Raw genomic sequence first — 21,527 nt, forward strand, 5'->3', positions numbered from 1 at the left:
TATAAAACAGGATCATCCAGTCGGAGAAGCAACCACTAACTCACTTCTGAACGAACAGTTGAAAAATGGTGATCTCTTTGCAATGTTGACAAATTCTCTTGCAATGACCTTTTAATTCATGCATTTATTAAATCCCACGCCAATGTTATGACTTTTTCATCAAATCACATTTGGGCTAAAAAAAATGTCACGGCGTCAACGAGAAGGAAAAGTGTGGCCGATGAAAAAGCTTTTGAGAGCACGGCCGTTGTCTCATCGCTCTACCCACGGTCCTCGGTTACATCATCAGAGTCTCCTTCCTCTGGTCGTGATGTGTCTCTGTGCCACCCAATGTGAGGAGGGTGGGGTGACGGCAAGGGGCCACAGAGGGCAAACCCAGCGGGGAGATCAGAGCTCTCTCTCTCTCTCTGTGTGATTCAATATCACGCTTGCGTACCCGCGAATGGATGCCAAGACATTTGAGTTCAGAGCCAAGGAACGAGCCACGGGCGCTTTAGTGAGGACCTGGCGGGTTGGGGAGAGCCGTGGAGCTTACATGCTCACGCACAAACAGTTTATCTTATCGAGGAGATATAAATAGGAGAATTATGAGGTCATGTCTATAACTAAAAAAAAACATGCTCTGGGACAAAATTCAAGTAATAATAAGGCAGACTTTTAGAAATAACCAAATGGCTGTAAGGGTGTGAACAAAATTTCACATGAATCAACGTGGCGGACGCAGACAGAATAGAGAGGACCGTCTATGCCAATGAAACAGGTTGAAGCACCTTTCTACATCCAGAAGGTTTAAGACGTGAAAGCAGTCACTTCAGAACTGTAAGAAGTGCCGATAACAAACCTGCAGTTGCCAGAACGTCACCGAAAGAGAAAAAAAACAACAGTTTTCAAACCTGCATTTTATTCTACATTCAGAGCAGCCTGCTGTACAAAACCTCTAACCCTTCTGCTCATACTCACTGACAGTCCACACATCAGTGCACATATCCCTCTGTGCTGCTGCTGCTGCTGCTGCTGCTGCTCTCGGCTTGGCAAGCGGGTAGGAAAAGGGAATTGTGAATTCTGAAATTGGATTATGAGGTCGGCAATTCACTGAGCCCCATATTGTCCGTCAGATGCTCCAGAGAATATTGGGAGCGGAGAATATATGATTTTAGGAAAAATGTAATAGGACAGCTAGTGAATTGGCATGCTGGTAAAATATAATAAGTGGGTGCTTTATGGAGCGGTAAAGAAAGAAAGACTTTACACAAACAAAGAATAGGTCCTTAGCAACAGTTGCCTAGCAGAGCCTTACAAAAGACCATTAAAAGAAACAACTGAATGAAGAGCAGGTATGTTTGTATTGAAAGACGGGTGTCTAGTTTGGCTCATCTCATGCTGCGCTGCCATCTTTTTTTTTTTCACTTTTCTTTGTCTCAGAAACGCATTGCACACCACCACATGCTTTCAAAAAGAAACTTGCTTGTGAACATTTGTCAAGAATATGAGTGTGCCATGTCTGGGTAAATAGTTTTGTATATGCACAGCCTGCTACACTGGTTAATTGGTAGAAAAAAAAAAGAAGAAGCGAAGCGTAATGAGAGAATTCCCCTCTTCATTTTCGCCGCTCGCGTTGTTGTCGTCACTGATGTTCTTTGTGCCTTTGATGTGTACCTAGACAAAGAGAGCATGTAGACAGGCTTGCAAAAAAATTATAGTCATTCAAAAAAAAAAAAAAAAAATTCTTTGAACCCCAGAAACAACAACACGCGCACCCACGTGCACACACGGCAGTCTAATTACTTGATTTCTTGAGTGGGCTACAAACACGCCCTGACGTCTTAACTCTCAGACGGCCGTAAGAGAACTGTTAATTACTGCATGATTGCGAGGGCTGCGTACATACAGCATCTGCAACGTGCTTAGTTAGATGTGTCCGTCTGACCCTGAAGCCCTCTGACACCCCAATCAGCCCAACTCTCAATGATGAGAGACATTTAAAGAGGAGACAGGAACGGGCATGTTCAGAAAACTTGCTGATGGCACTTTCATTTTTTTAAACTTTGTAATGTGTTGACCAATATTTAGCCCATTTTTTACTTCTCCAGTACAACAAATACCAAAGTTGCAATTATTGAGGGCTTTAGGATTCTGAATTCTCTTTTTCAAACTGTCGAAATAATAATACTGTGGATTCACTTTGCTCCTGCGGGGCCCTGTTTGTTGTATGAACGTGTTTTTAACTCTCACAGATAACTGGCTAAACTACCCAGCGTGACAAGAAAATCATACAGGGAAAAAAATAAACCATCAAAGAGGAGAAGATATCACCAATACCATCGCACAGACAGTTGTCTTTGTGGTCCATAACGCAATGTAACCAGAGCTTTCTATTCAGCCGATCCGTTCTCTTTTCCCTTTTATCCTCAGGAACAAAGTACTCCTGTGGTTGGTTTCACCAGGATATTAAAGATTGTATAAAAGAGTCTCTGTGGGGAAGGGAAAACAGAACGGATAAGTGAAACTTTCACGGGGTCTGGGACAGATTGTCAGACAACTAAAGGTTTACATCCAGATTATTGCTTCACGTTCTCTAGAGGTGAAATATTACATCAAGGCTGAGTGCTCACTGTCACTCCGAAGCCTTTGTTGTCAACTGCGGGGCAACAGTGTGGAACAGGGTGAGACTATTCCGGCTTCCCAGAGCTGTTCAGGATTCAGTGAGAGTGGCAGGTTAAATAGGCTGCAGCTCTTATTGTTAATCGGTCACAGGCGGGTCCCAGTCCAGGCCTTAATCGGCTATAAAGCACTTTGAGTGGAAAAGAGACTCACTGTGACACTTAGGCTACTCCTAGTTTTGCTAAAGTGTCCTGTCCCTAATGGCCTGCTCTACTCCTTCATTCCCACTCTCCTGGTACTGATGGTATGTTTGCTCTCCGTCAACTCCTCAATACACTATTGCTATACGGCACAGAAACCCCTCTTCCCTTCGGGTTGTTGAATGGCATTGTGGGCAATCAGTACTTTAAGTATCATGTGAGGCAGGCTGAAGGAAAAGTCATCTCCACAAAATGACTCCTAGAATGGAAAGGACATCACAAACTGACCAGTTTCTTTCAAAAGACAAAAGTTCACGAGTTTAGAAGTTGGACTAAGTGAGCGTTTCATCCCGATGATTGAATCCCTGCTCTGTATTCCAGTTTGGCCTTGTAGCTCCGGGGCTGAGAGACACGTTTCCTCAAAGAGCGAGCAGCAGGCGGCATCTGCCTTTCTGTTCATTCTCTAGTAGTGGGCTTGACAGAGAAATAGATGCAACTCTGACTCTGTATTTACAAAAGGATAAAACCACTAAGAATAGAGTGAAGAGCAACTTTATTTGAAGGAAGAGTTGAATCATTAGGTATCTATCTACCTAGATCAGAGGTAGCCAACACGGTGCCCGCGGGCACCTGGTCGCCCGCAGGGACCACGTGAGTCGCCCGCAAGGCATGTTCTAAAAGTAGCACTAATCACCATGGAGCTCCGTCTAAAAATTTTAGTTGATGTTCTTTTTTAAATCAAAAATGCTTACATTAATGTCAATTTATTTTAAAATGACAATATTTCTTGTCATAGGAGAGTAGGGGCGAGACAGCCAGGACGCACTCGGTTTTCAGGTTTCGAATGACGGGCGCTTCCCGTTCCCAGCCGCCCCCCGTCATCAGGTTCGTCCGATAATTTGTATAAACATGGGACAGAGTTCATGATTTGGTCAAAAATGAGACATGAATTGAAGATATGACGGGTAATGATTTCCTAAAAAATGTTAGCAGTGATAATTTGTACAAAAATATATTGTTGAACAAAATACACAATAATTGTTGATAATTATTGTGAGGAATAATTGACATGTGATCAGACAGTCTCTTCACATATATTATTATTATTATTATTATTATTATTAAAAGGTGATCTGTGCAACTTTGTTATTCCGGAAGTTTGTATTAAACCAGTAGCCCTTCGTACTACTCAGTACCCTTGAAGTAGTCATTTCATAAAGGTTGGTGACCCCTGAACTAGATACTTTGTGATTTCTCGATGCTGGTGCTTGGCTGTTTTTTTAGTCATACAAACCTTGGCGCTGCCTCTTGGGTAACGGTTTGGATTACAGGTGGGACATTTGAATCTCAGTGGAGAGAGGGTTGTGTTCAGCTCTGACCTGAATATAGCGCTAAAGTTGCTGAGGGCTGCAGGCTCGCCTGAGCCAACAGGATGTGGTTGCGATGCAAGAGTCCCATAGGTGCTCAGTCAAGTACAAACAATCACATCATGTTTGTGGGATGGTGGAGTGAGTGATGATAGCCATTTTTAGCTTGACTTTTAAACTAATGTCCACTTCATTCATGTTCTGAAGGGGATGCTACTGATAAGTGTGGTTGTGAGAGTAACGTATACGTGCAATTCTGTGCGTCTGTCTATAGGGATGTGGTGTCAATCTCAGCTGACTCGCACATAGCTGTGTGAGTCAACCTGCTGACAGGAAAATGTAGTGGTGGGAAGCAGATTTGGCTTCAGGTAGTTTCACTTTCCTTTATATAATGTTTGAGCACACAGAAACACCTGCACACACACAGACACAGCAAATGCACGCAGACCTCATCTATATGGCACTTCACTTGGTTTCAGCACACTGCATCCAACACATCTTTTCTTGTTTGTTCAGCAGGTTTCAGGTTTTCTGCACTGATGTTCGCACATCCCACTACCTGTGTCTGACAACGTTAACAGTGATATAAAAAGCCCCTCTGTGGCAGCGAAACAATTGTGTTCTCTGTGAAAAGCAATAAAGTTCTGTAGGAAGTGGCTTAACCAGTCCGTAGGTTGTTTTTTTGTTGTTTTTTTTTAAATATGCACAGTCCACATTTAGCTTTTTTTATTTAAATGAATCTCCCGTGGCAGCTGGAGTCGGGAGATATTCCCTTGCCTCTATTTGTCATGTCTCCTCCACAGCTTCTGCACCTATTTTCCTCGCAGCTGGAACTCAGGGGGCAAATATAAATGCTTCTAGAGTCAGGTTCCCCACAGCTTAAATGAGAGGCATGAAAGCAAATTCAGCCCACATTTGTGTGTGCATGTGCGCGTGAACCCCACAGGTGCGGACTCCCACAACCCCGGAAGGAATAGAATCTAGGCAGCAAAATAGGAATCTCTTCGTAGCATATGAATGAGCAAGGAGTGCTTGAATGAGGGGAACGGATGGAACGGAGTGTGTGTGTGTGTGTGTGTGTGTGTGTGTGTGTGTGTGTGTGTGTGTGTGTGTGTGTGTGTGTGTGTGTGTGTGTGTGTGTGTGTGTGTGTGTGTGTGTGTGTGTGTGTACCAGCAGGGATGAGATCCAACCCAGGGGGACATAAGCCTGCAGTAGGACACAGGCGCTACATTCTACAGACACATCACACGCAGGCATTACTCTCACTGTAGTACAAACAGCGATAGGTAGTGGCGGTGGTAAAGGGGGCGGGTAAGAGTGACAGAGAGACAGCTGCCTGTCTTGGCACACGGAAATGATGGACGGACACCACCTGCAGAAAGGCCAAAGCACACTCTAACTCTTCACAGCCAAGTGGGAAACACACATTGTGGAAAACAGAGAGAGCAGCACAGACTGTGTTGTGGAGCTCCCTAGATAACGACTCAAGAATGAAAACGCCTCTTAATGTCCTATTGTAATAAACTTAATTCATTGTACAGCATATTCAAATTACCTAAACTAGTGTTTATCATGTTGCAATCAAACTACAAAAGCAAGGAATCTCTGTCTGTCTGTAGGCATGTGTGAATGTTGGTGTGTCCAACACATATCTCGAGAACCGTTGATCCAATCTACTTCACACTTGGCGGATGTATTGCTGGGGACCAAAGGTTGTGCGGTCTCAAAGTTGGTGCAATTTGGACATGCAACACTTTCAATATTAATAAACTTTGGATAAAGACGCGAACAGCAACTGGGGGCGGGGCATCAGGACTCCGTGGACTCCAAGTCGAGTATGTAGTATGCAACGGGCCTTTACAGGCCGCGGCTCATTGAATGCTGTTGACTTATGCTGCTGGATGCTGGATATACTAAGGTTGCAAACTCTTCTTCACTTCCCTGTGGTCAACGAGCAGTTCTAGAGAACGCTGAAAGCAGCTCTTCCGCGGGCCAAGCAATCGGCCCTCTGCTAACAGCCACGCGCTTCGACAACGCTTCATGCAGCGGAGCCAAGCAATCGGCCCGTTTTAAATGGCCACACCCCAAACTGGCACTGTGCTAGCAAAGCAAAAATTAGAGATAAGTGGCATATTGCCACAGGACGCACACAGTTTACACATGTGACTGCACAATTGTAGCGTTCATTAACTGTGTGGTAGAAATTGTGATACAAAACTCAAAAGATGGTTGAAAGTGGGTGAAATCTATAGCAACAGAGTCAAATTTCAGGCGCCCTGTTGGACCCTGGTGAAACCGGTCTGACCAGACTGATAATCTGATACTCAAGTCTTGGCACATCATTTGTTGGGTGAGGTTTTGCGTTATTGTTACACAAACTTTTAATGTCACAATCACAGGATCTTATGCTAATATACATGAACAAAGAGCGGCTCTAGACTACTGGGCTACGTTCCGCTGTTGTATGATCGGTCATGCTGAGACAAAGTCGACACGGCAGTTGGAATGTGTGCAGATCGCTCTGTACAGGCTCCTTTGTAGAGCTTTTTACTCCTTGAAATGTATGATCATTCTATCAATATATAAATCTAAGAACGGTTCATTTTAGGATAATACTAATGACAAAAGTTCACTGAAGCTACTGTATGCAGGGAGTGTTAGTAAATGCACTTAACAGATCTAGCTAGTGCAGATTTTGGTGTCAGGGTTAGATGGCACAGAACGACGCTAAAAGGTTTGGAAACATAATTGTCACAAGACATTCCTCTCTTACCTCATTAATGAGAGAAAGTGAATCATTATCTTCCTCCCATCATCCAATCCCAATTATGACATGTCATAAAAATGACCCTTTTTTCTGCTCATTGCGTTTGATCATAATGCATCACGCTCCCTTCACACACCACCACATGCACCACAAAATAACATTTTCCTTTTCTTTCTTATAGAAGTAAAGTAACCAATGTCTATCTAATACAAGTACACATAACACAATGAACCTTTCTATAGAGGCTGTCTGAAAGGTATGAGTGCATCTAAACAAGACTCTTGAAAGTTGGCATTGACAGTCCTTACTGTGCTGTGAGTCCAGGTAAACACAGCTCTGGTAAACATTTCCATTTCAAGTTCCATTTTCTTACCTCTGCCGAGTGAGGCCTTCACCTGCACATTGAATAAGTCTCAATCTGATCGTGGTAATAAACAGAATCCACTTCAGCCTGTGACGACTTCATTTGTACAGGCAGAACTCAGGCTTAACAGCAAGGACTTTTTTTGTTGATTGGATGATTCTCCTATTCAGAGAATCAGCGAGCATTAAGGGCACTCAAAGGAAAACAAATTACTCCTCTATGCGTCCACACCCTGTGTATGTGTGTGCCAGAGTGTGCATTTCGTCCTACAAATGTGTGGGCTGAAAGCAGATTAGTAGGAATTGGCAATATAATCAGCTTTTCTACTATTCTAAGCAAAAATGAGAGTGAGACGGGGAGGAGAAGGCCGGGTCGACTCTGTGTTGTCACGATGCACTGACCTTGTTTGCAGAAGGCCCGAAACACACTATCACTTTCTTCATCACTAACTTCAGCTTTTTTAAGTGGGTGGGTCAGAAACACTGTTGTAAACAAAAAAACTAATATTTTTCCTCCTTCATTTACCCTCACACACACACACACACACACACACACACACACACACACACACACACACACACACACACACACACACACACACACACACACACACACACACACACAGGTCTAAGGAGCTGCAAAAGTGCAACATTTTAAGCATGATAGAATCTCCTTAGCATGCTGGGATATCAGTTTTAAAAAGACGCTTTTGGTGCAGCCGTTACTGACTTCAAAGGAGGTGTTGACAACCCACAGGCAAACTGTACAGTCAGCAGTACTTTTAACAAAGGAAAATAGCCTAATGACTGCATTTGTGAGTTCGTATAACAATGAACATTAACTTGGCAAGCAGAATTAACAGTTGATGTAATGGCTGATTAATTTGGCACTTTAAATTATGAAAAATAAGAGAGTTACACGGGCGTGCTTTGTCGTCTCAGTGATTAGGCTTGATTCCTTCTAATTGAAAACAACAGAGAGGCTTTGAGATAGCAACAGTGGAGACCTGTTATCGCAAATGTAGCTGCAAAAGTTAATTTCAAAAGAGGAGTGACAGCTTATGTGGAATGCTACAGTCCACAGTGTGATCTGAGGGAGACGAACGTAGCTAGCTACGCTTTGTTGGCAGGTACACAAATATATTATGAAAGGAAAAAAACACAAAATGACGAGCACACAATCACAGCGTGCTGGGTTTAACATATTTTCAGTTCAATATGGAACTCCCTATGTGTGCAAAGCAGATATTAGATGAGGAGGCTACAGGACACATGGCTGTTAATGGATATGTTGGTTGTTGTGAACATGGAAACGGACATTTGCATATTGGATGGTTTCCTTATGTACAGTATCTAAATATAAAACTGTTGTTGACACATTATTCATCTACTGTTTCCTGTTGCATGTCATCTACAGCAGTAGTTCACAAAGCACACTGACCCGGGGGGGGGGGGGATGCAGAATGTTTTGACGGATTTTTTTTTTTTTTTTTTACAGCAGAAGAGTAATGCAATTTACAATGACACTGGTGTTCATTCAGACAGTCTGTAGGTTTTATTGACGCACGGGTCGACCCAACCCCAGGATGACAAAGCAGCATTCTGAGTAAGTTATTAATAAGTTGCTTAAGTTAATTAATTACAAACCCATTGCATGCAATAGTCCACCTTCCCGTCTCTCTGACACACACACACACACACACACACACACACACACACACACACGTGCTCATTCCTTCTCTCTGTCCCAGTCCAGACAGTTGTGCTACTATAGTGCATAAAGCTGGTGGTTTGTGGGTCCGGTTGCTTCCAAGAGAACCAAGACAACTTGCTCAGCTGCTGGAAATCCAAAAAAATAATATGATAAAGCCTATTTTGCTTTGAGACTTGGAGAGACCAGTGAATGTGCATTTTAAGTCTGAAACGTGTGTTTATTGTCCTCTTAATGCCCTATGATGTGTTTTATATTCAGCCATTTGTACTGTTTTAATGTACATTTGATGCACTTAATTGTTGGAATGTGTATTTCCATTTTTGAAGAAAAGAAACCAAGGAATAAGCCCTTTATTGCACAGAGCCGACTGCATTTCATGCAAGACACAATAAAACTTGGACTTTTGGTCAGTATGCGCTGCATGCCAACCCATCCCACAAGCAATAATACCCCAGGGATCCATATCTCTAGCTTGGTTTCTTGCTTTGTATAGACATGCACAAGTATATGTATACAGTATTAGGTGTGGGCAATCTGGCCAAATAATAATACCCCGATGTATTTAACTGCAATCATTTAGTAAATGCCCTAGACAAAAGCCAGACTTCATATGGCGTATGACTTTCTCCATTTGCACCATTAAAAGAATATTGCAGTAAAGTTAATTTCTTTTTTTGGCACAAGCTCCTCATCTGCCGGGCCACTAGCTGTAACTCATGTTGCATTGTTTACAATATGTCACCCAAGGAAGAGACATGTGAACTAATTCGTCCAATCAGCAAAGCCATCTAGTTGGCTACATCACTCTGTAGTTATATTTCCACTTGCTAAACCCACTTTAAATGCAGCACTTTAAAAATCTTGCTCTATCCACCATCGCTCAATGTATACAAGGCCTTGGCTGTTTTCTCTCTATTTCCTATACTCTGAAACACAGTCAGATGGTCAAAACAAAGCGCTGGAACAAGTATGCGCAGCAGCTCAATGCCAGTCGTCCTATCCTCCCCAGCGATGTAAAAACACCTCATTTCCACCAGCAGCAGCATGTTTGACAGAGAGATAATAGAGTTGAATCGTCTTGCTTTGCTGCGGAAGGTGAATCCCCATGTCAAATACAGCTAGATGAAAAGCTCGCTTTTGTCCCCCATCTTATTTGTAGATGTAAAAATTGAAAAAGAACAAAACAGGTGGTAGGAAAGATATGTCATTTTACAGAGGGAAGAGGAGACAAAGAAGCAAGAATAAAACAAAGAAGAACAACCAAGCAGGAGGGAAATGGAAGAGGGTATAGGAGGAGATTGAGGAAAGTGTGGTGACATTAAACGTATAATGGCCTCTCTGTCAGACAAGCTTTCTGTGCCATCATGTAAATGAAGCCATGTGGCTTTGTGCACTTAAGTTGTGAATCTTAAACTCAAGACATCAACAACAGCTACAGGTAGTGCACATACGTTCTCTTGTCCTGCTGTGCTCGGAATAAATTAGCTATTTTTCAGATAATTCTCATTCCCACACAACGTTTTCGTCCGGTCTCCTTCTCAATGGAGGCAGGAGTATCCTTCTATTTTCATTTATACTATTGTCACCGTTTACAGCTTTGTTATTGCTGTGGTACATGTTGCTGCTGCTGTGTATATCTATAACAACGCGCCTTTCGAGGCAACCATCGTCATGTTAGATATGGGAATACTGCCTGACATGCATGAGACAAAGCCAACAGAGGTGAAGAGATGCAGTGCTGAGATTTTAGTTCTCATTGGTGACTTGATAAAAAAGACATGAGCTGGCCTTAACTCTGCCAGGTAATTGCTAGAGGTTGAACCATGAAGGTGAGAGATGTGGCCTTTCCAAAAACGCCCTGCCAAGGTGGAGAAAATCTAGTGAGGGCAGTTTTAGATAAAGACACCCTGATTTTGTTGTAGTCCCCAAAGCGCAATAAAATGTATAAATAATAAAGTAAAGAAGTAAAATGTTTAACTGTCTCGAGTTTAACAGTCATTAGTGACATGGGGAGGGGGGGGGAGCATGTTGTAGTTTTATTCATTTTAATTTATTCTGGTTTTCTTGCATTTTAGCAATCCATTTTGATATGATACATAATTAAGAAACAGACAAAAAGGCATTGAAAATCAATAGTGTGCCAAAGAAAATGAATGGGCTAGAATATGCAAAAAACATTTGCTATCATCTTTTCGCCATCAGCCACTTGCTTTGTTTACTTGAAAACAGTCTGTAACTGAACGTTCTGTGACAGCTTGCTTCATAACCCTCTTTTTGACGGCAACATTTCCCCGTAGAAATTGCCACAAATAAAAACTAAGTTCTTATAAATAAAAGGTTGTCAATAAAAGAAGCAAAAAATAAACACGCTTTGAAAAATAATCTTGCGACACAAAACTCAATAACCACTTTCACTGATCAAAACATCAAGCTGTATCTGTTTGATTGACAATATAAGAGCAGTAAACAACAACCTGAGTGTGATATGGTGAATACAAAAAGAGGGTATTTAATTACAGAGAAGTTCAATTAATGGAAGAGATGTTAAAATTCAGTGCACACTGGCAGGGCTCCTCTCGAAGCAAGTATGCACAGTTGTACAAACACAAACACAGCTCCAGAGTAAACTGGAAACTTTCCTCTTTCTTCTCTTGAATATAGAACAATAGAAGAAAAAAAAGGGGGAACAGTGTTTGACAGCGCTCAGAGAGCTATGCGGCGCTCGTTCACTAAGCAGCTCACATGGTAATCAAGCCGGAGAACGGGCCTTTGAGATGTGGAGAAAAAAAAAGGAATGACAAAGTGCAGGCCTTGTCCTCTCTCGTTCTCTTACTCTCCTCCTCACCCGCCTCCTCCGATACTCCTACGCATCATGCAGAAAAATAATATGAAGATGGAGAGATGGAAAAGACAACTTGGATGTAGGTGACATGGAACGAGAGGAGATAGAATGTAAGATGGGATTTTTTATTTTTTATTTTTTTTAAAGCTGCAATAATACACTATCAAAAAAAGAAGTCAAGGAGGGAATATATATATATATATATATATATATATACACACACACACACACACACACACACACACACACACACACACACACACACCATTCAGTTCAACTGAGCAGGTGGCTGCCAGCAGGGGAGACCCGTCAGACCTGCTGTGGAGCAGCGGGGCGCCTTATCACCACCACTATCACGTACTTGGTGTTTTTATCCTTTTGTGTATGTAGCCAGATATAAAGTGCAGGATATAGTTTCATCTGAATGGCAGCCAGGCATAGTTAGTGGAAACCCTCAAAGTGAAGAAAACATTCTCACTCACTGCTCAACTTTACCCGGCAAACTTTCAGATATATGGAGACGAATTCCGGTCCCACCTCCAGATCTGGGTCTACAAATGTGTAAATATTCATAAGTGAGCATTGAAAATTCAGAACGTGCGTGATAGTGATTTCAATTGAAAACAAGGGTGAAAGGGAATGCGGGGAGAAATGCACACTGGGACGGGCATGCTGCGGTCATTTAACTCTTTTATACCAAGTGTATCCATTTTTAGGAGTTTTCAACGGCACTGCAAAGGAATTCCACAAAGCTGATTGCAATGCAACCAACGTCCCCGTCTCTTCTGTCACCGAGGTTTACCTGTCCCCGTCCTCTGATCCTTCTCCCGCTCCGTCTTCACAGCCTCGAGGAGAGGTGACCTTTTCCATTAACCACCGCTACAGAAAGCTCATTCTGAGCAGCAGGAAGCATACAGACACACACACACACACACACACACACACACACACACACACACACACACACACACACACACACACACACACACACTCTTTGATGATTGATTGAAATCCTGCAAGGTCTGGATCACTTACAGTAAGGCAACACCAGAGCTGATACAGACCAGCGCTGCATAGAAACCCCATGAAAGAAAATCCTTCCGCAGAGGTGGGGAGCAAAGAGCGGAACCGAGCACCAGCGAAGGGAACTGACAAATCCCATCATGACAAGGATCATGATCGTCTGCAGTCGATACTCCCACCTGACATCTGTCTCTGTGGCACTCCCTTTATTCTTTCTCACTCTCTGACGGTTTCCCGTTTCTTAAAACTCACCACCAACTCGCACGCTTTCCGATTCACACTCCCCCTCCTCTGTGTCTCCCAGCAGTGTCTTGGTAAATTGTCCAAATTGTCTGTTTTTTTTATCTCTCTACTGAGGAATATTGGTCTTAATTAATTCTTCAGGGCATTGTTTAACAGTGTGAGTGCTGCGTTATTTCACACCCCTGCTGGATAAGTTGGATACACCTGAATAGCTTTCCAGCGTGAGCCTCATCTGATGTGTACACATCCAACTAGGAACAACGGTTTGCGAGTACAAACTGCTTGTACACCGTGAAGAGCCACATCCTCTCCTGGTGCGTCCTGCTGCACGTCCCACCTGTTGCGTGAGAAGGGTGTCCTTCTTCTGCCCCGTTCCCCCCCTTCCCAAACGCTCGTCCCCCATTCGCAGCGAGCGTGCCAGCGGGCAGACAGTGCCATCATTCAGTCGCTTCCTCTTCTGCTCGGCTAAACACTGGGGCTAAAGTGCAGACGGCAGCGAGATCGGCGAGGTGCGCACTCACAGACGCGTGCAATAACACACTCGGGGGGGGGGGGGGGGGGGGGGACAAGCTACATCACAGAAACATTTCGCTCTATTTTACACTAAATCTTTCCGTTTCACCCACTAACTCCCTCTCTCTCTCTCTCTCACACACTCACACACACACACACACACACCGGCAAATCTCCTGCGGCAAAGCCGTGGCAGGGGGCCAGAACTCTCATCTGCATGGGGCAGAGCTGGTACCTTGATGGTGGCTTGTTAGGCAGGCCAACACAAATTTCATTAACCTCAAGGTTAACACACTCTGGACTTGTGGGTTTTTTTCCAGCGATTTTTGCGCACCTTCCAACCTAGCCTCCCTTCATCTCCCAGTCTTACATCCGCATTTGTTAATCTTACATGCACATGGGGTTTGTGAAATGCACGGTGGGTACATGAATGTAACACATCCTGAGTGTGAATTCTTTTAGATAAATAATTCTTAAATAAATTAAATTAAAATAAATACTTTCTGGCTGCATTGTGCATTAGCAAGAAAATAAAAAAAATCCTAAATCGCTTAAGGGAGGACTAAAGTGTTACTGAGCAAGAGATTACAAGCACATAACTTCAGAAATGCACAAATATGACAGCATAGACAATGAGTTATAAGCTAACACATCTGTACATAAGAAGGGTGTGAGGTATTATCGCCTCCTCTTTGAAGGCACCTCTGTTGTCTCCACCTCCACCTCACGGGTCCTACACCTATGTAGGCACACCGAGGATGCGGCGTCACTGGTTAAGGGACCATCATTCCTCCTGGCTGTGGAATTACCCAGAGGGAGAGATTTACTGGGTCGGTCAGATAAGCTGTGGGGCAGATTCATGGTTGAGAATCTGACAGCCCCACATCCCAGCTCCACAGACACAAGCTCACAAGGGACTGACTGCCGCACGCGTATGCTTTCATGACAAGGCTCTTTACAGGAAATCCCACATCAAAGACGCATTTCAAATGGCATTACTGATTCATATATGAAGCAGTTTCTCTTTATCGGTATTGTTATATCTAATCATCGAGGAATACACTGTAAGATTCCACTTTTCCAGTTTTAAAGGTTTCAGTATCAGAAATGTTTCTGCTTAAGCCAGCCAAACATTATGGCTCTAAAGAATATAAATCACCACATTAGTAGAGCTACAATTTCATAATTCATCCCTTTTCAGAATGTCTCCTGGTGAAAAGCTTCAGCCCCCCCGCCCCATTTTCATCTGATTAACAGAGCTGTTCCACAGTGATATAAGGGCCCAGCATTCCTAAATAGAAGTAATCTTTGAAAGCTGCACCACCCAGCTGGGTTCAAACGTGTCCCCAGTACAACATGCCCAAACCACTTTGTTGATGCAGGCTTGCAGACTGCAACCACGCTGAGCTCGGTGTAAAAGCTGCTAAATTCGACTGTCAGAAACACACCTAAGATATACAACATGACCGCCTGGGAAATTGCTTTTCGCTAAGCAAGTAAAGCAGTTTGTTTATGTCTTTTTGTTTTTTTTCCTTCCTTCCTCCATTAACAACTGTTCTGTCTCATCGAAGGGGCAAGTGGGCACCGAGCAGCTGCATTATTCACAAACACGAAAAAGGTAATTGATGATATTCATTGTTGCATGAATAAATGATAGCATGAAAAGGTGCTGTGTGCGTGTTAAAGCGCTTACGCTCACACACACACACACACACACACACACACACACACACACACACACACACACACACACGGTGTTGGCGGAGTTGCTCTGGCCGAGGTGAAGCTGACCGACCGTGAGAACCACAAGAGCTAAAATTAGGGAAAGTGACATCGGAGGGCACGGTTACCATGACAGCAAGCCAGCCTGAGGGTGTTGCTATTGTGATACAACAAGCCAAATCCAACTTGATACTGGACTGCAAGTACATCGAAGTGTTTCAATTTGAATGCGTGTGTGAGTGTGTTTCTTTGAGTCACTTCTACCTTCCTCTCAAGAGATATTAGTACAACACAGTGATGCTGCATCCACAAGTTGAGTGCTTTATTTTTAGTCTCTCTGTGGATTTGCAACGTATTCTTGCTTCCTCAGAACCTGTGAATACATCGGCCTTGATAAAATAAGCTGGAGACGTCCCACCAGCCCAGCACGTTCCTCTCCCATATGTTGTCTCCATGGGCAACCAAGCAACCAATCTGTCGAGCTACCCCCCCCCCCCCCCGAGACTTCCCCTTCCGACTTCCTCCTTATCCCTTCAGAGAGGTGATGTGAAGTGTATGTGTGTTTTATGTGCCATTTTACAAATACATAGGCAAAATATTTGTGTTTTGTGTGGGACTGATAAAGTGTATGCATATGCGTGTTTGCCTCCACATGTGTAATCATAGTTAATCAATAGAGGCCTGTATGCAGCAGCCAGCCTCCTCCTCCTCCTCCTCCTCCTCCTCAGTGGACCTGTTGATGCTGGAAAACAGGCGAGCTGTTGTACAACTGGGTGGCCGCATAAATGTGGCACTCATCTAATATGCACCGCGGCACTGCCTGCCAACACACTTCCTCATTGAAATTCTGATTAAATAAGGCTAGTCTGGCCAGTGTGCAATCTGAAAACTATTTTAATTATACCTTTCAGGCTCTACCCATCATCAAAGTAACAACAGCTACCTTGGCTTTTAAGAAAAGATAAATGAATGTCCCAAGAAACGCCCACACATTCACAAAGGTCCCTTTGGTACTGCTCATTGTGCTGTTATTTTATTTGTTTGACTGGCCTATTCATAAACAAGAGATGCATTATGTAAATGCTACGTTCACAATGCTAATCAAGATTGTTCTGTTTGTACATTACCTAGCCTCAGGGTTTCTCTCCAAGCAGAGGTATTTCACAGGGCAGTGTTGGAAACTTAACTTCTGGAGTTTTTAAAAACTGAAGTTTCTCACTTCTCGAGCTACCGTTCATGTGTGCCATTATCTCCCACAAATTGGATCCTTCTCTCCCTCTACTTTCTATAAAATCCCCCAAAAAGGTGAGTGCACTGCCTATCACCATTCAATCACCGGTCTATCACACAGCTCCATCCTGCACTGAATAATTTAGTGTCAGAAAAAGATGGTTCATTTCAATATGTCTGCGGCTGGCTTGGTCGCTTTGAATAATGAAAATTCGGCATCAAAATGACTTGATGACGCCGCTGCCGAATTCATTTATTTTGCCTACCAACCACAGTGTGATATTAATGACCACATATGACTTCTGAGTAACGAGGTGTCCGTCAACCTATTCAAATAAGTATGGAGATCATAGAGTTTGTATTATATAATCTAGGTAACACACTGGTTGGGTTAGTAATGTCACAGCTCAATTAGACCCAAGCAAAACCCTTCAAACCTCGGATGTAAATGTCACTAGCCAGGTGAAAAAAACAACACTCCTACTTACAGCGTGGTCAAGGAAACCAACATCCGCCGAGAACGCTTTCCTTTCACTGCCGCACCCAGATTCACGCCAGCCGGTCCACAGAGCTCAACCAGACACTTTCCATTCCATGACTGGATTCCCACGTATTTGTGTCTTCTATACGTCTCTACCATGACACACCTGAGGAGGCTCATACCCATTAGTGCCAATCGCAAAGAGCAGTTGCAGCCGCTGGATCTAAAGCACCAAAAAAGGTAGCGGTGCCCCGATGAGAGGAGAAGACAAAGCAAATGTTTTGCAAAGTAGAAAATGTATTTCACGCGTTTGTTCGGTCTTCAGGACACATACACACACACACACACACACACACACACACACATAATGTGTTTCTGTGAGATACGTTAAATTAAATGTATTTCAAAAGAGTGTTTGTTTGCCATGACGACTCTGCGGGGTACCATTAAAAAGGCCTCTTCTCAAAGTCTCTGGCCTCCGCTCCGTCGTTATGTTGACCCGCTCAACCGACACACGAGCACACCGAGGTGAGGAGACTGAAGTTCGAAACGCTCGACGGACTCATCTGCTCCGCTGTAAACCGTCTCCGACACGCTTCTCAAATCATTATTCACAATTAGGTAGCCGCAGCCTCAACGGGGCACTTTACGCCAAGATGTTTATATTTCTCATAAGTCTGATGGTCATATGCCAATAAGACATTAACCAGTGGATGAAGTAGTAGCAGCAATCTGTCAGAGACGTGTGCTTGGAGAGGATTTGGCTGAGATGAATCCAATTTCCTCCAAAATAGGGACAAGCGGAGTACAAATTTGACAAATTATCATTTCATATTCTAAGGCTAGAATTAAAATGATTTCTACCTGCACCATCTCAGTGTTAAAAATCAATGAAGATTTTTTTTTTGTGTGGAGAGAATACTGCCAGCCTGATATGAATATTTACACACTTCATGGAGCCCCATTTTCAGTAATGGCTACATCTCACTTAGAAACCCTTGGTGCGAGAGGGGACATGTTATTCATAAGAGGTTAAGTGAGTTGACCTGCTCAGATGCCTGCTAAACGGAAGACAGTCAATTAGAGACACAGACCAGCAAAGTACAGCATAACAGCTTCCTTCCTTCGACAGACGGTCGCAGCAGAGGAGCCACAAAGGCAGGCTATCAGTGGAACCTTTCAAATGAGGAGCACAGTCATACCGAAAACATCAGCGTGCAACAGGCTCAGCGACTGGAAAGGAGTGTCATGCTTTTGGGCAAGTTCTAAGAAAATAAGCAGCAAAAGGTGCAGCAACAGCAAAATGATAAAGGCAAAGGAGTGCACGGTGCAATAAATCTGCTTATATAGGAAGACTGAGAGTGACTATTCATTATGTCGACTTTAGCGTCTGTATGCGTGTGATGCAATAGTATGAGCACTCGCACGATATGGTGCAATGCAAGATAGCATAACCACCACAACGTACATTTTTTGTTTATGTTTCTCGAGAGAGATCTGCCATAGATATCCAGGGTGAATTAATATACACCTCATAAATGAATGTTTACATTTCTTAGCCTAAATCATGACCGAAACACACAACTTGCTTAGCTGCAGTTACCAAATGCAACAAGCCAGAGTGACAGCCTTCAGTCTGATTCAAGAATCCCATCATCATCATCATCATCATCATCATAATTATCAGAAAACAAAATGTAGTCTGTCACTGGCAAATCCCTACGGCTGAGATCAGAGACAATAAAATGATCCCTGTGTGTGTGTGTGTGTGTGTGTGTGTGTGTGTGTGTGTGTGTGTGTGTGTGTGTGTGTGTGTGTGTGTGTGTGTGCGCGCGCGCGCGCACTGTGTTCACTCTTCGAGGGCATCATAATCATTGGGTATCACTTTACACAGACAGCTGCAGGAGATAAGAGTGCACCACCACCCCGTGATGAACCTGTAGTAGGTGATCGTTACTTCGCCCAGCACCTTTTTTAAGTATTTATTTCATTCATCGCTGTTATTCCTGTACAATACTCTGCATCATCCACTGTTACAAGCAAGCCCCGCTCACGCTGTGCACAGTGACCGAACGCAATCAAGCATCGGTAATAACAGGTATCACAGCAGCAGGTGGAGCGCTGCCTCCCCTGTGCTTCCCAACCTGATATTTTTCCAAGTCTTGACTGGCACGCCTGTGACCTCTGAAGCCACCTTTATGAAGAGCCCTTTGATTATTAATGTTGAAGGCGGGGGTCTGGCTTTCGACCTGGCCTGACACCGCAGTGCTCTTTACTTAGCCCGGAGAAGGAAACCATTGTAAATTTATGACACACGCTGCCTCTCTTTTTTTTTTTTTAAACTTCTTCTCTGGTCCTTCTCATCACACTAAAGGGAGAACAATCACTATGTGAAAGTCACTAGTTGTTTCAGGGACACGTTTGTCATAAATCTATGCACACAACAATGTTGATAAAAGGAACTTCCTGTGTCTGTAGCGTTTATACTGACCTTATCATAAGTTTTGGTATCTGACACTTTTTCTCATTTTCCTTAGATCTGTGGCGAATTTATGGTGGCCTTATTGTGCCGTGTAGCATATATTATGTCACCTTAACATTCTTATAATATTCATGCTGGAGTGGTGACTTTATAGTGGTAGTACACTAGTTTATGGCATTACCTCCTGGGGCATCATCACAGTATTCATAGGGGCTGTTAAATGTCCTTTTAAATGTCTTTTGAGGCCAATAGTTCACATCCATCAGGGTAAAAAGGCAAAGAGTCCCGTTTGCAAAGCCTGCGAGTGCAATACGTGAGCTGAATAGACAAGGTTTCTCTCAGCAAAGCCTACCTTTCCCGTAGTTGAAGTGGAGTTTGATGGTCTTGCCCTGGTTGATGTGCAGGTAGGTGAACCACACGGCGGAGGTGAGCAGCACCAGCAGCAGCAGAAGCTTGAACTGCTTCCGGATCTTCTTCACGGGGAAGCGCAGCATCCTGGCTCACACATCCTCCGGTAGCCGCCCGGTAGATAGTCAAAACGGGTCCGGGGGGAAAAGTTGTTAGCCGGGCGCTGCTGTGTTTTGGTTTTTCTGGCTTTTTTCCGCGGCTCCACCTCCTCCCGGTCACAGCGGCGGCATCGCAGGAAGCCTGCGAGTAAACAGTTGCGCGTTAACTACAGCCTCAAAGCGCGTCTCATTCCCCCGGATCCACGGGGTGACAGCTGCGCCAAACTCTCCGTATCCTCAGATGTGGCTCCAAACACCTCTGTGGCAGTCATTGCTTATGAATGCAACCCGCCCCCCCTATCCCCCCCACCCCACCCCACCCCACCCCCTAACCCTAACCCTATGAATAGCGTGGCTTGTAAACAGGCGTCCCTTGCTGGAGTTCTCCAGGCGGCCGAGGGCAGCAGGGAAAAGGCTCGCAGATCAGAAGCCGCTAAGTTCAGTTAAGAGTGTGACCGATGGGAACAAAATAGCAGTCCGGCGATAATCTACACAAATCCGCTGTAGCGCAAGCCTTTGCTGACACCGCGACGCTGATTATTTTATCGGCTACTCAAGGATCATCCCCGGCCACGGGTTTAGTGCAAAGTACCAAAGAGCAAGAAGAGTAATTTAGTTTCCATGTGGAGAGGCAATCGGACTGCAACACTTCCTTACAGAAAGCCAGCTTTCCTGCAGAACAGCCGGACGCCTCTGCTCTTTTCCAAATGACTACAAATTCAAATAAAAAGGGCCTTCAGTGAAATGTGGCACGGGGCGAAACCTCTGGCAAAATGGCCAGCGTGAAGGTAACCTGGTCACGGGAAAAAGGTTAAGGTGGCAATCAAGCAAAATGTCACAGCCCGCTGCGCTCCATCTATTGTTAAACACAGCTGAAACTGAGACTCCGGCTTCCGATCCACGGCAGCGGATTCAGATGGAGCGCGTTTTTTATTTAAGTCCCAGGAGAGGAGGGGCGATCAGCTGTCATCCCCATACTCGGGCTGGTTTGAAGCCCCGCGAGGAGTAAATACTAAACCGATGTAGATCAAAAACTGCAAATGCTCCATGGCAGCGTAGCAATAGAGAGGTTTGATAGAAGAAAAGAAAAAAAACTCAGATGTGAACGTCCGATTCACGGTCCAGGGAACAGACGTCCATGTGCTCCGGTTGGTCCGCGATCTCGCGGCAGGTGCGTTTCACCCAATTCTCCCAAAAAGTGCATGCGTTATCCGAGTCCACCGTGCGTGCGAGAGAGCGAATAACCTCCTCCGGATTTAACTAATGAACACGGATATGTGACGCTAGCGGCGGTGCACTGCCTTGTGTTGTTATTCTTTCGTGGGCTTTTTTCCCTTTAAAACGCCGCAATAGCATCGTCCGACCCGCTTGTCGCCGCGCGCAGGGAGGAAAACCAGCTGAGCTCCAGGAAGCGGGTCGCGGACAAACCAGCACCAAGCAGTGATGTAACCAGGAAAGAACATGGTTTTTGT

At 44.1% G+C, this 21,527-nt stretch overlaps 1 protein-coding gene across 1 annotated transcript in view; it reads right to left on the bottom strand.

Moving 5' to 3' along the window:
- b4galnt4a (beta-1,4-N-acetyl-galactosaminyl transferase 4a) overlaps positions 1 to 20,327 on the bottom strand; it is a 128,947-nt gene extending 108,620 nt beyond the window's left edge. Inside the window, exon 1 of the mRNA XM_068723158.1 lies at positions 19,902 to 20,327. Within this exon, the coding sequence (XP_068579259.1) occupies positions 19,902 to 20,043 (142 nt within the window). The 5' untranslated portion in view covers positions 20,044 to 20,327. The remainder of the gene's footprint in view (positions 1 to 19,901) is intronic.
- Between the last annotated feature and the right edge of the window lie 1,200 nt (positions 20,328 to 21,527).

The sequence above is a fragment of the Cebidichthys violaceus genome, unplaced genomic scaffold, assembly GCF_023349555.1.
Source record: "Cebidichthys violaceus isolate CVI_PGR_0920_01 unplaced genomic scaffold, fCebVio1.0.p SCAF_3, whole genome shotgun sequence".
NCBI classification, from domain to species: Eukaryota; Metazoa; Chordata; class Actinopteri; order Perciformes; family Stichaeidae; genus Cebidichthys; species Cebidichthys violaceus.